General features: G+C 50.6%; 1 protein-coding gene across 8 annotated transcripts in view; it reads right to left on the bottom strand.

Moving 5' to 3' along the window:
• Nucleotides 1-14321, bottom strand: part of Atp11a (ATPase phospholipid transporting 11A) — a 112083-nt gene that overhangs the window by 51077 nt on the left and 46685 nt on the right. For all 8 annotated transcript variants that reach the window (XM_028881289.2, XM_028881290.2, XM_028881291.2 and 5 more), the window contains exons 2-6: nt 11492-11614; nt 5250-5339; nt 4486-4566; nt 1221-1328; nt 87-215 (exon numbers count right to left, since the gene is read on the bottom strand). In XM_028881289.2, the coding sequence (XP_028737122.1) occupies nt 87-215; nt 1221-1328; nt 4486-4566; nt 5250-5339; nt 11492-11614 (531 nt within the window). The remainder of the gene's footprint in view (nt 1-86; nt 216-1220; nt 1329-4485; nt 4567-5249; nt 5340-11491; nt 11615-14321) is intronic.

Genomic DNA, 14321 nt, shown 5'->3' with positions numbered 1-14321 from the left:
TTAGTCTGCACTCAGGATGTCAGATCTATTGCCAGAGCCCAGTCTGGGGAAGACCCCGAGCTGCACCCCAAATCCAGGCACGTTACTTTATGGCTCGACTCTCCATCTAAGCTGGCGGTGGTGACATGGCAAGTCCCATCTGCCCGGTTGCTGGAGAGAAAGATCAGGTCACAGGGAAAGGTCTCATCTTCCTTCACCATGACAATGTCCCCAACCTGCAAGACAGAGAGAACGATCACTGAGAGGCCACCTTTGTGTGACAGCTCACTCTGGGCTGGAATTCACTCTCCTGCTGTATCTAGAGTGTGCTAAGACACCACCACAGTGTCTTACAGGATGCTAACATGATCCTAGGAAAGACCCACGCTGAGGCTTTTTGTTGGAACAAGGCTTCTCTGGGTTCCGTGGGCCACTAAGGACCAGAGCAGCTCCATGGCACTTCAGGAAAGACTGTCATAATATAAAAACACGGAAAAATCTCTCTAACAGAAGGGAAGGCTCTCTTGGAAGCAGCGACACATGAAAGGGCATTTATACATCAAACATGATTAAAATAAACATGTACACAGCCATGTATCAACAGATCAATACGTGGAATGGGACTGGCAAACACACGTGTGTGTCTGCAATCCCGGGGAGCTGCTTGTACGTGGCCAGGTGCTGTGGCCACATCCTGAGACACCCTCTGACCTCAAGCTCAACAGCTGGTTGGTGTCAGGCTGGGATGAATAAGGTTCATCCTATACCAGAGCTGGCTGAACTCCCTGGCTGGCGCAGGCTGCTATCGGGGATGTGGTCAGGACAGATAGTAGAGATGCCTAAGAGGGGGGGAGGTGGAGTGGGGGGCAGGCCTGGGCATGGGAAGGGTCCCGGGAGGCAGGAAGAGTCCAAACTTATAGTCAGGTGATGACTAAAGTCGGAGCTGGGCTGTGACCCAGAGACAAGCTCGAAAAGCCACCGTCTGTCTGCACACACACACACACACACACACACACACACACACACACACACACACACACACACACACGCTCTCAAGTGGCCAGCACAGGCAGAGAGACAAGCTGCTCCAGCAGTTCTCGCCATTCAAACATCCATCGAAATGAGAGGGCAGCGTGGCCCCCAACAACAGGTCCGTTAGTGACCAAACCCGCTTTGAAAAGTTACTTTAAGATGATTCTGAAAGCACATTGGTGACAGGCAGATGTGGGTGTGCCACTTACCCTCAGCTTCCGACTCTGCTTCCGGACCAGCTTGCCATGCTGGATGAAGTGCACGGGACACTGGTTCATGGCATTGTCTGCCTTGTGGCGGAGCCAGTCTTCATAACCCTGAAACCAGAGAGCCAGGGAGGGAAGATGTGTTTAAAGTAGTATGGCTAAGCATGGTCTAGCCTGGGGTTTTCTCACACCTCCCTGGTCCTTACAGCTGGTCACTTCCACAGCGGCTTAGGCTGCTTTATGTTCGTGCAGTTATAACTGATAAAATCTTCGTAACTACACTTCCATACAAACCCAGCACCTATCCTCCAGAAAGATTCCTCCACAGGAAGCCCCTCAGTCAGAAGATGAGCTTGGCTTCAGGATTCTACAATGACTTAAGGTCTCCACAGTCTCAGCAGCCCCCGGGCACTGACGTGTCTGCCAAACACTCATCTCACCTGTTCTGCAGACTTTCAAATGTGACCTAATGGGTCTGCAACAGAGGTGAACTGTTTTCAGACCTGCATTTCCAGATGACGACCAGGGGAGCAGTAAGAGATGAGCCAATGGCAAGTACCTGTACTTCTTTTTTTAAATTATTGTTTTCGATAATAAGATCTCTCTCCTGGTTGGGCTTTTTGTTTGTTTGTTTTTCTTTTTTTTGGTCAATTTAACACATGCTAGAGTCACTGAGAAAACTTGTCCATAAGACTGGCCAATAGGCAATTCCTTTGGGCATTTTCTTGATTAATAATTGATGTAGAAGGGCCCAGCTCACTGTGGGTGGTACCACACCTGGGCAGGTGGTCCTGCGTTGTGTAAGAAAGCAGACTGAGCAATGTGGAGACCCCCACACCTGTCAGGAGACTCCAGAGTAAGTCCTGAGACCAGCCCCCTGCAGCACCTGCCGGTGGGAGGCTGCGCTGTTTTTTCTGGGGAAAGAATTTACGTGAAAGCTGATATTCCGCAAATTATCCATATGCTACAAATGGAAAAGTGAATTCTAAATACTGGAATGCAAATTCACACTGTCCAGTGCTCTGCGGCAGAAGGATCTAGAACAGATGAAGCAGGCAAAGGCCACGCCTCTAAATATTTACAAATGGCTTGTCAGTCCACAAACAGATGCCCAACCTCACTGGCTATCAGGGAAATGTGACCATGACACCACCAGGCACACACTGAGGCAGCTATGATGGGCTGAATGAACCAGCGTCAGGGGCAAGTGCTGCAGACCACTGAATGCATCAGAGTCAGGGGCAGGTGCTGCAGACCACTGAATGCATCAGAGTCAGGGGCAGGTGCTGCAGACCACTGAATGCACCAGCGTCAGGGGCAGGTGCTGCAGACCACTGAATGCACCAGCGTCAGGGGCAGGTGCTGCAGACCACTGAATGCATCAGCATCAGGGGCAGGTCCTGCAGACCACGGGAAGGAAAATGTTCTGCTGTTCAGGGAGACATCTGCCCAGCTCCTCAGGGGCTTAGGGCAATTCTACTTGTGGACATACCCCAAGAATTAAGGATTTACATCTGTCAATCTATGTCCAGTCACAGATACAATATGTACATTTACTACTTGTTAATTAAAAATAAATACATAGGGGCAGGGGAAGGGAAAATCAAAATAAATAAATATATGAATAACCAGGAACAAAGATCAAATCAGTGTCCACACAAATGCTCTGAACAGCATGCTTCAGCAGTGTTAAAATGAACCGACTGCCAAATGCCCATAGACAGACTGTGGGATAAACTAATGGGGATCTAAGCACACACACCCCCAGAGCATTTCTCATTTATGACGTGGATCGGAGCTCTGACATGCCACAGTGTGGGTAAACCTTGAGAACATTATGCTAACTGAAAGAGGCCAGTTACAGAGAACAGTGTGTCCCTGAGACAGCTTCCTCAGATACAGTCACTGGCCACATCTATCAGGACAGAGAAAACATTCCCTCAAGGGTCAGCAGAGGCACATTCTAGGGTGAGGCAGAGCAGGGTCTGGAAGGCTGGACATTACACTAGATTGCTCTGGTTGGCTTAGAATGTACAGAGCTACTTTCTTCTCCCATTCAAAGGCACAAAACTAGTGACCAACTGACTCGAACTCATTTCAGCAAAATGCAAAACCGACTTCGACAGTCTTCACTTCCCTGAGTTAGCTGAAACACACCAGACCACCCACCTCTAATGGCAGCAGGGGCACCTGCCTTCCTGTTTCTGAGATTTTTTTTTTTTTTAATTTAAAAAATTGTACAAATATTTTTAAAAACTGACAATTTGATCTTACAATTTATGTGAAGATGAAAGGGTCAATCAAGGCCCCAAATAACAGCTGTTCCATTTATACGCTCAACTTCAAAATTTTACTACAGACCTACAGTAATGAAGCAAGTATAAAAAACCCTAGTGACGGAGGTGTATCAGCTGAACAAATTCAGTCCAGATGTAAACCCTCACAATGGGGAGAAGACGGTCTTTTCATCAACTGTTACTGAATGCCTACATGCAGAATAAACATATGTGCAATTCAGCTTATACATTATATCATATTTAAAATTAACATAAACATGACCTAAAGTAATAACTAAAGTTATAAACTTTTGAGGAAACACTGGGGTAAATTTTAAGGCATTTAGTGTGCTGTCTTTTAGCTAATGTTAGCTCAGCAAGTAAGAAGGGAATCCCCCACACACACACTCTCACAAAATAAATAAGTAAATCACCCAATGGGAAGGTATGTTAAAGGAATACAGAATCCAGCTGAATGAACTAGTAATGGCTACAGTAGGAGCAAGTTAAACATTGAAGCATTATTGGATTACAGCCCCAAGTTTAAAATAAACATTTATAAACCCATATTGGTATCAGGAAAGCACTGGGTAAAGTAAATGGGCATCAGGCAAATCTCGCTTGACTGAGAATCTGAAACAACTGACGCACGTGGTGATGGAAGCTGGTCTTCACTCCTTAACCGTTAGGCTGGGCTTGATAACCTGCTTCCAAGTCAGACTGTGAGAGGGGGAGGGGCAAAGGACTCCACGGAAAGGAAATGCGGCAGGTGACTGTACCACAAGTGGACACGGCGTCTGACTGACATCCTTACGGTGTAGCAAACTGACAGCATAGACTTTTGATTTAAAAAAAAAATGGTATTGCATATCTGTAGTCACCCTCTCAAAAATCTAACACCAATCTAACTATGAAAAACAACACATCGTGTTGTACACACACACCTCAGAGCACAAGAAACCACACGTCAGCACTTGGACTGTGAGTCTTACCTGCTTGATGGCTGTGACAGTGATGACAAAGAAGAGGGGGAGCCCGCTCGTCACTGGACTTGTGGGTGTGTCGATGATCAACTGTGGGGACAAGACAGCAGTCACCTGGGAGACACGTGCTAGCGGCCGCGGACAGCGGGCTGGGCTGGCAACGCAGCCTTTTCCCATGCGCTTCCACCTACTAAATAAAGCACGTCGCTGGCTCCCCCCTTGCCCTGCAGCCTGGACAAGAGGGACAGCACCCCGTCCCAGGGACTACAGTGCTGTGGGAGGCTCCTTGGTGACGGGGTGGCTTAAGGACAGCAGTCAGCATGTGTCGAGGGCACAAGTCTGACTCTAGAGACGTCGATTCATTTAGTCCATGCCGCAGGTGTCACACTTGAGTTATTCTGACAGAGTTCACGCTGGGGAGATTTTCCTGTCATTTAGAGCTATACTTAGAATAATTTAGAAAAATGTAACACTGCTGCTCACAAAGCGCAATCTACCAGCGGCTCCCCGCCCACACCCTTGCTCTGTTCCCGCCTCGCCTGTCTCCCTGGATGTACGTCTGCTTTGCGTTTCTGAGTCTCAAGAAGGAGTAAATGGAGACACCAGGCGTGGCTGGAGACCCTGCCCTGTCTCTTCTTGGGGCTGGATTCAGAGAACCCAAGAATGAGTGGCAGATGAGGGGCGTCACATCCTTGCTGACTTTAGTGACTGTGTGTCCCTTACTTGAGACGCAAATGACATTTGCTGAGACAGAGAGCCAGGACCATCCTTACCTGCACCAGGAAGATGATGAGGAAATAAAAGTTGGCTATTCTTCTGAACTGTTCAAACAGGTTCTTGGGTATGAAGTTCCAGAACGTGTACTGTATACAACAAAAGCACAGGAAGGTCACTATGTGGGGCTCTACTACGAAAGAGCAGTGCAGAGTATAAAATGTTTAGTTTTGGACACAAGCTCACCAGAGTTTAGGGGTAGACATTTTGTCCATGTTATACAAGGCCCAAGACAAGCGGCTAGGACAGTGCAACCCTCCGAAGGAACCGCACCCAAAGGCGCCGGCCCATCGAGTCAGGGCAGAAGCAAAGCAGTTATTGTGCATGTACAGAGCGTGCCATCAGTCCGGGCCCAGTGGAGATTCGGCACGACTCTTGGTCAGGGGGGCCACTTCCTGTGTCTTCTCATCTCCCCTCTGTTGCCCAGTACAACTGAGAGACGCAGCAGAAGGGACAGAGTCTGCGCTGCCTGGAGGCTGCTTCCCTGACGGCAGGCATGGTGTCCACACTGCAGGGCGCTGCATCTGTCTGCAGCCACATGCAAGGACCCTCTGCTGTATTGACGGGGTGAGGAGAGAGGGCGGTCCCCACACTACATGTTCTCCAAACTGACCACTCAGCGTCTGCACTGAGAACAGTGGCTACCCTCTACATGTCCTCTACGCTGTGCTGCTATCCAAGGTCACTTGTCTTTCCACATACATTTACAAGTATGAGGAGACCCTCAAAGTCACTGGTGGGACTCTGCAGATCCTGTCAAGAGGGTTAACATCTTAACAACACCGTCTTCCTGCTGTCGATATGGGGTGACCAAACCACTCGCTGTATGATGGGGAAGAGCTTTAATATGTTTCTATTTTTATAAAATTTAAAAAATGGGGTAGGGCTGAGGACATGGTCCAGATGCAGAGCATTTGCCTAGCATGTGCAAGGCCCTGAATTTAATTCCCAGTATCATAATGAGTAAATACTTTGTATTTGGAAATTCTGGTAGACTCTTTCAAACTTCCCACACACACTGATAATGATACTCTCCTATCCATCAATGAAGAAAGATTTATTTGGGAGTGAAGACAAGGATCAAAATCCGGAACAGACCACGGACCTCTGGTGTGTCTAGTGAACAAAGCCGGGCCTGGGATTCATGATTCAGGCCGTCACGGAAGGAACACTCCTGGGCTGGAGTGGTCACAAGCACAGGTGGATTTAAGGTCATAGCTGGAGGTTTTGCTGTAGCTGCTAAATGAAACAGTCTTCATGACTGAGCCGCTGTGTGGTTGAACTGGCTCTGTGGGCTGTTCCTGGAGAAGGTGAACGGGACCTCTCAACTCCACTACAGTGGGACACAGGAGGTGACCCTGGTGTGTACAATGCGTTTCCACGAAGAGGGCCACATGCATGTCTAGACCTGTGTTACCTAGAATGTTGTTCTAGTACCCTAAAATTTTACCATGTACCAGAGAACCATGTACCACTACGAAGACCTACCACAGCCGAGAACTCTCAGCTTTGTAACCCCGTGGTTCACAAAACATTAATTAGTTATTACTGCTGACTGCATGTTACAGAAAGCCAACGAGATAATTCAAATGTCCGTGATCATGTGACACCTCTGTAACAGATAAACCAAGGGGCTGGAGAGATGGCCTCGTCAATAAAATGCTTGCCACACACGCATGGGGACCAGAGTTCAGATCCCCAACACCCAACAAATAGCAGGGCCCAGAAGTGCCAGTCACAACCTCAGTGAGAAGGTGGAGACAGGGAAACCCTGGGGCTTGTTGGCCAGCCCGTCTAATCAATTAGCTAAGCTACAGGTTCAGGGAGAGATGGCCTAAAAAAAGAGAGTCATTAAGTATGGTGGTGATATTTTGTTTGTGCTGAAATATGATTTTATTTGTATGTTAATAAAGTTGCCTGGTGATTAGAGCTAAGAGCAAGCCATTAAGCAGAAGCCTGGTAGTGGTAGCACACGCCCTTAATCCCATCACATGGCAGGCAAAATCTCTGTGTGTTCAAGGACATAGCCAGCATGGTGACACATGCCTTTAATCTCAGTACCAACCATAGAGACCTGGAGGTCTGTATAGACAGGCAGTGATGAGGAAGTGATGTGGTTGGGTTTAGAGCCAATGAGAAGGCAGAACAGAAAGGCAATGAAAAGACAGGACACAGGAAGAAGGTCTCTCTCTCAGGGGAAGGACAGCAGCGAGTGGTAAGATAAGGTGGTCTTAGCTCCTGTCTACTGCTCAATCTCTAGGCTTTTAACTCTATTGGGCTCTGCGTTTCTTATTTAACAAGACCATTTAGAATTACATCTAATTAAGGCATTAAGGAGGACACCCAACTTTGACCTATGGCTTTCACATGCATATCCATGTATGCGCACATGTGCCCTCTCCTACATGTTCTCACACACACATAATTGGAGCTCTTTATTATAAGAGCTGGTACTGGCCACGTGAGAGTGGCAGGTCAGCCACACATCTTCTATCTTGCCAATCTGTAAAGGTTCCCGTATTTGTGGGACTCATGGCCAGTACACAATGTCTCACTGTCATCCACACTCAGGTATCGAGTTCCACTTCTATTATCACAGCAGCAGTGGAAAGTATCCCAGCTTGCAACAGTCTGTTATCAATGACTAAGAGGAGGAATAAGATGGCTGCTCCACCTGTAAGGAGCTGGGAAAATGAGGAGGTCACAGTGTCTCTTTCTCCCATGGAAATGTCTTGAGGTGTGTTGACCCACAGGAGACAGTTAATAAGCCCTGCCTCTTCACACTCATGGAGACTTTGGGCCAGAGTCTGCTGGGCTGTCTGTCCTCATCCAGAGCAGAGGGAGCCCACTGGCCTCTCCATGTTCACTCTGGCCTCTGTGTTCTCACACTGAGCTGAGGGTGCACTCTGGCCTCTCTCTCTTCTCACACTGAGCTGAGAGTGCACTCTGGCCTCTCTGTGTTCTCACACTGAGCTGAGGGTGCACTCTGGCCTCTCTTCTCACACTGAGCTGAGGGTGCACTCTGGCTTCTCTGTGTTCTCACACTGAGCTGAGAGTGCACTCTGGCCTCTCTTTTCACACTGAGCTGAGGGTGCACTCTGGCCTCTCTTCTCACACTGAGGTGAGGGTGCACTCTGGCTTCTCTGTGTTCTCACACTGAGCTGAGGGTGCACTCTGGCCTCTCTGTGTTCTCACACTGAGCTGAGGGTGCCCACTGGCCTCGGCATTCTTTCATTGAGCAGTGGGTACACCCACTGGCATGTGAGTCTCATGTCCATACAGCCTCCTGCTCCCCTGGGTATGCCAATCTCTTGCTTTGTGTTCCTGGCCTGGAGGATGGCTCACCGAAGTCCTACATAGTCTACGTGTTGTCACAAGTCAAGGGGACACACTGGGAGGAACGAGGCACTCTTCTGTTCTGCTAGCAGCCAGGAAACTAGAGGGTCCCAGAGCTTCAGCCGCTGTCCACCTGGAGGGGATCCAGCCCGCAGGCCTGAACCTCACTGCTCCACAAAAGCACTAAACCAGAGGCTGCTCTGTAGTCAGCTCGCATGGAGCTTTCCTTTGTGGCTGGGAAAGGGGCTGTCAGGGGCAGGAAGACTCAACGCCACACAGGATTGCTGGGGCTGGGAATGAGGGTGCATCATGACGTGTTAGGGGGAGTCATGGGGGACAACAGCCCTGCAGAAGGAACTCCATGCTCAGAACAGTATGGCTACTGTTCTGAGTGGCTACTGACATGTTCCTGCCACTAAGCCTTAGTTTCTTAATAAACAAGTTGTAGCCTCAGAAAGTTGCTCAGTGTTTAAGCAACACGGTAAATATGGTAAAAAGTCATCTGTATAAATATCCATCAATAAAACACTCTATCTAAAGTGGCAGAGGTAATCAGTTTCACAATAATCAACACTAGTCCAGCTTTCCTAACATAAGAGGTGTGGGCTGGGGAGCGGGCAATGCCAGGGGAGCCATGTTTACTCTGGCAGCCTCCTGAGGGCAGAGCAGGCCCCCTGTGAATTCCATGCCCCAAGGACCATTCTGTCCTGAGACCAGAGTCTCCCCAGACACCGGCATGGGGAACGTGTGTGTGGCCAGAGGCCACGAGGAGCCACAAAAGTGGTCATTTTTATCTTCTTCTTCTTCCATGAAATGGGAACTCTGGCCAATCACTACCACTAGTAACAAGGCCCCTGCCACGGCAGGCATGTGGAGGCCCCCCTGTGACCCTTCACGGACAAACCCTGCCACAGCTTCTGCTTTAATCAGACTGCCTGGCTCTGAGGCATACTTTGGCATTTCTAAGGTAGAAACAACATTACTCTAGACATAGTCTACAAAACCATTGTATATCTGTTGAACACACCAGCACTTTCCACACACCTGAGCTGTTTGTTATTCGAGCAAAAACAATGATAAATTCCCCATGGTACCTCACAGACTTGCACTTGGTTTGCATAAAACCCTGTGTCAGTTGAGGTCCAGAGCCCTGCCTCCTGTCCAAGGGTTTACCCTTCCTTCCTTCCTGAACTGGTACAAGGGCCAGGCTGTGCGCATCTTCCCCTGAAACACCGCTGGTTACTTGTCACGGAGACAAGGCACTGATGTTTCACAGGTGCTCGCTCACTCCCTGTGCTGACCGCCTGCTGGGGGCTGAGATGAAAGGTCCTGGAGTGGTTCTGCTAATTCCTGGCCCGTCCTTCCTCGGGCCACTCTCTGCCGAGTGTTGACTTAATTCTGTTGGTTCCTGCTCAAAAGCTTCCTGGTACGAAGGAGCCTCTCTAGGAGAAACTGCTTCTGAACACCCCTGGGACCTGCAATTCCCACACAGCCTCCCTGTGGATTTCCTTCCCAGAAGTCAAGGAGGCTGTGGTGGTTCCTGTTCTCCAGGGGCAAAAACAGAAGTAAGAGCCTCTCAGCATCACCGTGGGCAACAGCCCCAAACGGATAAAAGCAATGGGGTGAGGGTGGGGCTCCCGACAGCCGCAAAGCCCCCGAGCCTCTCAGAGAGCTCAGTCAGGCTGCTCTGCTCTCATAGGCATCGTGAACGGCCTGGGCAGCACCTGTCTGCACTCAGATCACACACACGGACACACACGACACGGACACACACACACACACACACACACACACACACACACACACACGACACGGACACCCCCTCCCGGGGTGGTGGTGGTGGTGGGGATGGGTCTGTTAGAGAGCTGACGAGCGTCAGTCCCGTCTGTGAACACAGGGACGGGGAGGTGTTTCTCTTCCATAGGTCTCTTCACTGTCAGGCCTGCGTCACCTCAGGGACACTCATATGTGGGTTTTACTTATGAGCGTGTTTTACTGGCCTAGGTTGTGCTTCTGGACAAAGCTATTATAAATAGTTTAATGCTGCTGTTACAAAATAAATAACAGTATAAAAAAGTCCTTGGGAGGCTAACCTTTTGGGTCATAAAATCCTCTCAACGAATGCAGGGCTCTGAGTTCTAGAGAGAACTTAGCAGATCTCAGCACAATGGCGTCTGTGATGTGAGTTCCAGAGCTGTGCACATCAGAACACCAGTGTCAATGACACAGACCTCCTTCGTGGGAGCCTTGTGCAACTTAAATAGGCCTACCTGGGTCTCAGAACACTTGGTTGTGACTTACATATCTGCCCCTTGGCCACACACACACACACAGTGTACAGACCTACGGCACACAAATGCATGTGTTTTCAGGTATGTCTGTTCATAAGGGAAGGTGTTCCTCCCCTCTGGAAAGCCGTGTCCATCCTCTTGTGTGGGGTCACAGCTCCTCACTCCCACCCTCAAACCTCTGAGATGTCTCTCGACGTGGTCTACATTTGCACATCCTCTGATGACAAAGCCTGTCACCAGAGCGAGGAGACCCAGCTGCACTCTCCCTCCGTCTGCCGCGCACGCCTAGCCGGGAGGCCTGGTCGCCAGGCACAGCCGGGCAGTGTACGGCTAAGGGGCAGCGTTGGGATGTGACTCATGCCTTACACTTCAAGTCTGGTCCTAAACTGGGGGCGGTTAGAGAAGTGGAGAGGGCGAGGTCCAGCAAAGCCGCCCTGACAGCCTTGCAGGAGTCGAGTGGAACTGCCTGGCCCAGGGACAGCAGTGCGGGAACAGTGTGGCTGCTGGGAGAGCAGGGCCACCCTGGGGACAGCTGCAGGGTAGCACCAGTGCTCTCAGAAGGTCCCCTGTGGCAGCCTCCCGCAGGCAGAACCTCAGGGCAGGAAGTGAGCTACCTTGGAGGAGACGATTCTGTTGTCGGGATATCTCTGTGGAATGTAGGCCTCTGCACCCGGAGGGGGCTCCTTGTGTCCCACGTAGATGGTCCGACTGTCCACCCAGTTCTCTTCTCCTGCACACTGTGGAAGAAGAGCACCGTCAGCATGTGCCTGGGGCCTGGAGTGCAGGATCCTCCCCACAGTGCCATCACATTGAAACAGAGACCGTCCTGCTGAGACGGCGGAGGCCACAGTCCCATCCCACCTGCCACCGGAGCGCTTTCTGATGATGTGGAGGGTCACAGGGGGCTCCCAGGGTCCCTACCCCAGCCTGGAAACATGACTGGCTTAGCCCTACAGGTGAGGGGCTTCAGTTCTGTAGCCAGTTCCCCAGGCAGACACTGACGGGGGGGGTGGGGGGGTGGCTAGCTGCTCGGGGAGAGGCCCAAAGCCAACACTGGGTACGGACAGAAACAGCGTGAGGCAGGGGGATTGTGCATTTCAAATACGTGGTCAGGTGCCAGGCCCAAAAGACCAGGAGGGCCTGGGACACAACTCCCTCCTGGATGGCCTCTGCTGCTGGGAAACTCCCAGTTCACGGCCAGTAAAGGTATTGCCCAGCAGACTAGCACCTGTGTGTCTGTCCAGTTACACATCCATCCTTCCTGGCTCGCTCTCTATCCTTTTACATGACCAATCCCTCTGTTCAGCGACGTGCTTGCTGAAGCCACGAAGCCCTTCCCAGCACACCCTGCTGCAAGATGCCTAAATGCAGACATCCTGCAACGGTGCTCCACTTTGTCTCTGTGCATGCCCCCACCTGCACTTTTCCTCAGTAGGGCCCAGCTTTGTTTCTGCAGAAGTCTGAATAAGCAGCTCAAACTGTGGCCACACCCCCAGGACCCAGGCAGAAGGACACCACTGCCACAGGAGCCGCTTCCCAGCCCTGGGGTCACATTCGACAGGGCCACTCCCAGAGTAGTGACAGGTCTCAGGCCACAATGAGCTGAAGGAGCATTCCCTCATCGGGATCTCAGGATCTGGCTCCTCAAAGGGAGCTTCCAACTTAACCATACCCACTGCCCTGAACCAGCTAAGGCACAGTGGCTGCCCAGCAGGTACTACCTTAGTCAGAACCAAGGCCCGGCAGCCCCCTCCCAGTGAGAGAAGATTTCGTGTGCTGCCTCTCTATGGGGAGGGGATGGGGACCAAGGCCTTGCTGAGAACCATACATCATTCCTCTGCCAGGAAAGCCTGGAGGGCTCCACCAGCTCATGGAGAAGACAGCTGCCCAGTGCTTCTCACCCCGTCAGGGTCAGGCCTCTTCACCGAGTGTTGTAAACACACGGAAAGAGAAGAAGGTACAAATACCTTTCAGTGTCTGGCGACACTCTCAGAAACCACAGCACTAAGCTTCACAGGCATTGGTTGAGTTTCAGGAATAGCCATGAGCCCCCATTGAGACTCGGAAGTCAACCACAGCCTCAGGGGCACCCACGTAGAGGGGAGCTAATGCTTTCCTCTCTGCCCTGCAGGAGTGAAAACACCTCCAAGTCTCTAAAACAAGAGCCCTGGAGAAATCCCTGTGGCCACACAGATGCAGCTCCTTCAGGTCTCTCCTTGAGGCTCTTCTCACATCTGGGATCACACACTTCCTGAAAAGATCTCCTACCCATGCCTGGCAGTGCAGCTGTGACAGATGCATTGTGCTTAGGGGCTGGGGATGGCTCTAAGCTGAGCTGAGGGGAGCTCTCCAGGGAAGGGTTAACCACAGGGCAGCGTGGGCTGAGGGCCGAGACACTGAAGGCCAGGATCTCTTCTCAGTGTGCTAACACAGGCAGTTAAATATTAATTCCCATTCTTCCCGACCAAGGCCAGGAGCTGGAGCTGCCTGGGTTTTTAAAATAAAACCCACAAGCTCTTGTCCCTGACAGATGCCAAATCAGGGGGAGCACCAGAGGCCCGGATCACAGCAAGAGTTTTAGATTAGCAAGAAGGCTATTAGGGCTCGGCCCAGCCAGAACAAACAGGCACTTATGAGCGACAACAGAAGTCTAGACCAGCCACAGGACCATGTCCGCATGACTAATTAATCAAGTACTAAAAAGAACAGATCGATAGATCTGAGAGGACAGTTAGGCAGGAGCACTTCCATGAATAAGCAAAGGGTCCAGGCTCCGGCATGTGCATCACGGGGCAGACGGAGGGGACTAACGAGTCGGCAGGAAGACACTGCCCCGTCACTGTAGAGCCTGGACTAGGAGGGAGCAGGCTGTGGGTGCAGTGCCTGAGCCCTCAAAGGTCAGCCAGCACTTCAGGAGCTCCGCAAGGGACCACCAGAGCTACAGGCCAGGAAGCCACAGGCTCCACTAGCAGAAGAGCCTGCAGCTAGCTGAGGGGTGCATCTTCTTAGAGCTGGGGACCACACAGGTGCCACAGGGTTGGTGTCCTGCCTGGAGACCTGCCTACTGTCACTGTCCCTAAGGACAGTCTGTACTTCCACTCAGACTGTATAAGAGAAATATTATAAAACAACTTAAGCCGGGCGGCGGCGGCGGCGGTGGCGGCGGCGGGGCACGCCTTCAATCCCAGCACTCGGGAGGCAGAGCCAGGCGGATCTCTGTGAGTTTGAGGCCAGCCTGGACTACCAAGTGAGTTCCAGGAAAGGCGCAAAGCTACACAGAGAAACCCTGTCTCAAAAAACCAAAATAAATAAATAAATAAATAAATAAATAAATAAATAAATAAATAAATAAATAAATAAAAATAAATAAATAAATAAATAAATGCAGAACTCTGGAGTGTAGAAACAACCACCCAGATTTAACATTTTTGTCTTACTGGTGTC

Source organism: Peromyscus leucopus, chromosome 17 (genome assembly GCF_004664715.2).
Source record: "Peromyscus leucopus breed LL Stock chromosome 17, UCI_PerLeu_2.1, whole genome shotgun sequence".
Taxonomy (NCBI): Eukaryota; Metazoa; Chordata; class Mammalia; order Rodentia; family Cricetidae; genus Peromyscus; species Peromyscus leucopus.
The sequence above is the reverse complement of the archived record's forward strand: the minus strand, read 5'-3'. Positions and strand labels throughout refer to the sequence as shown.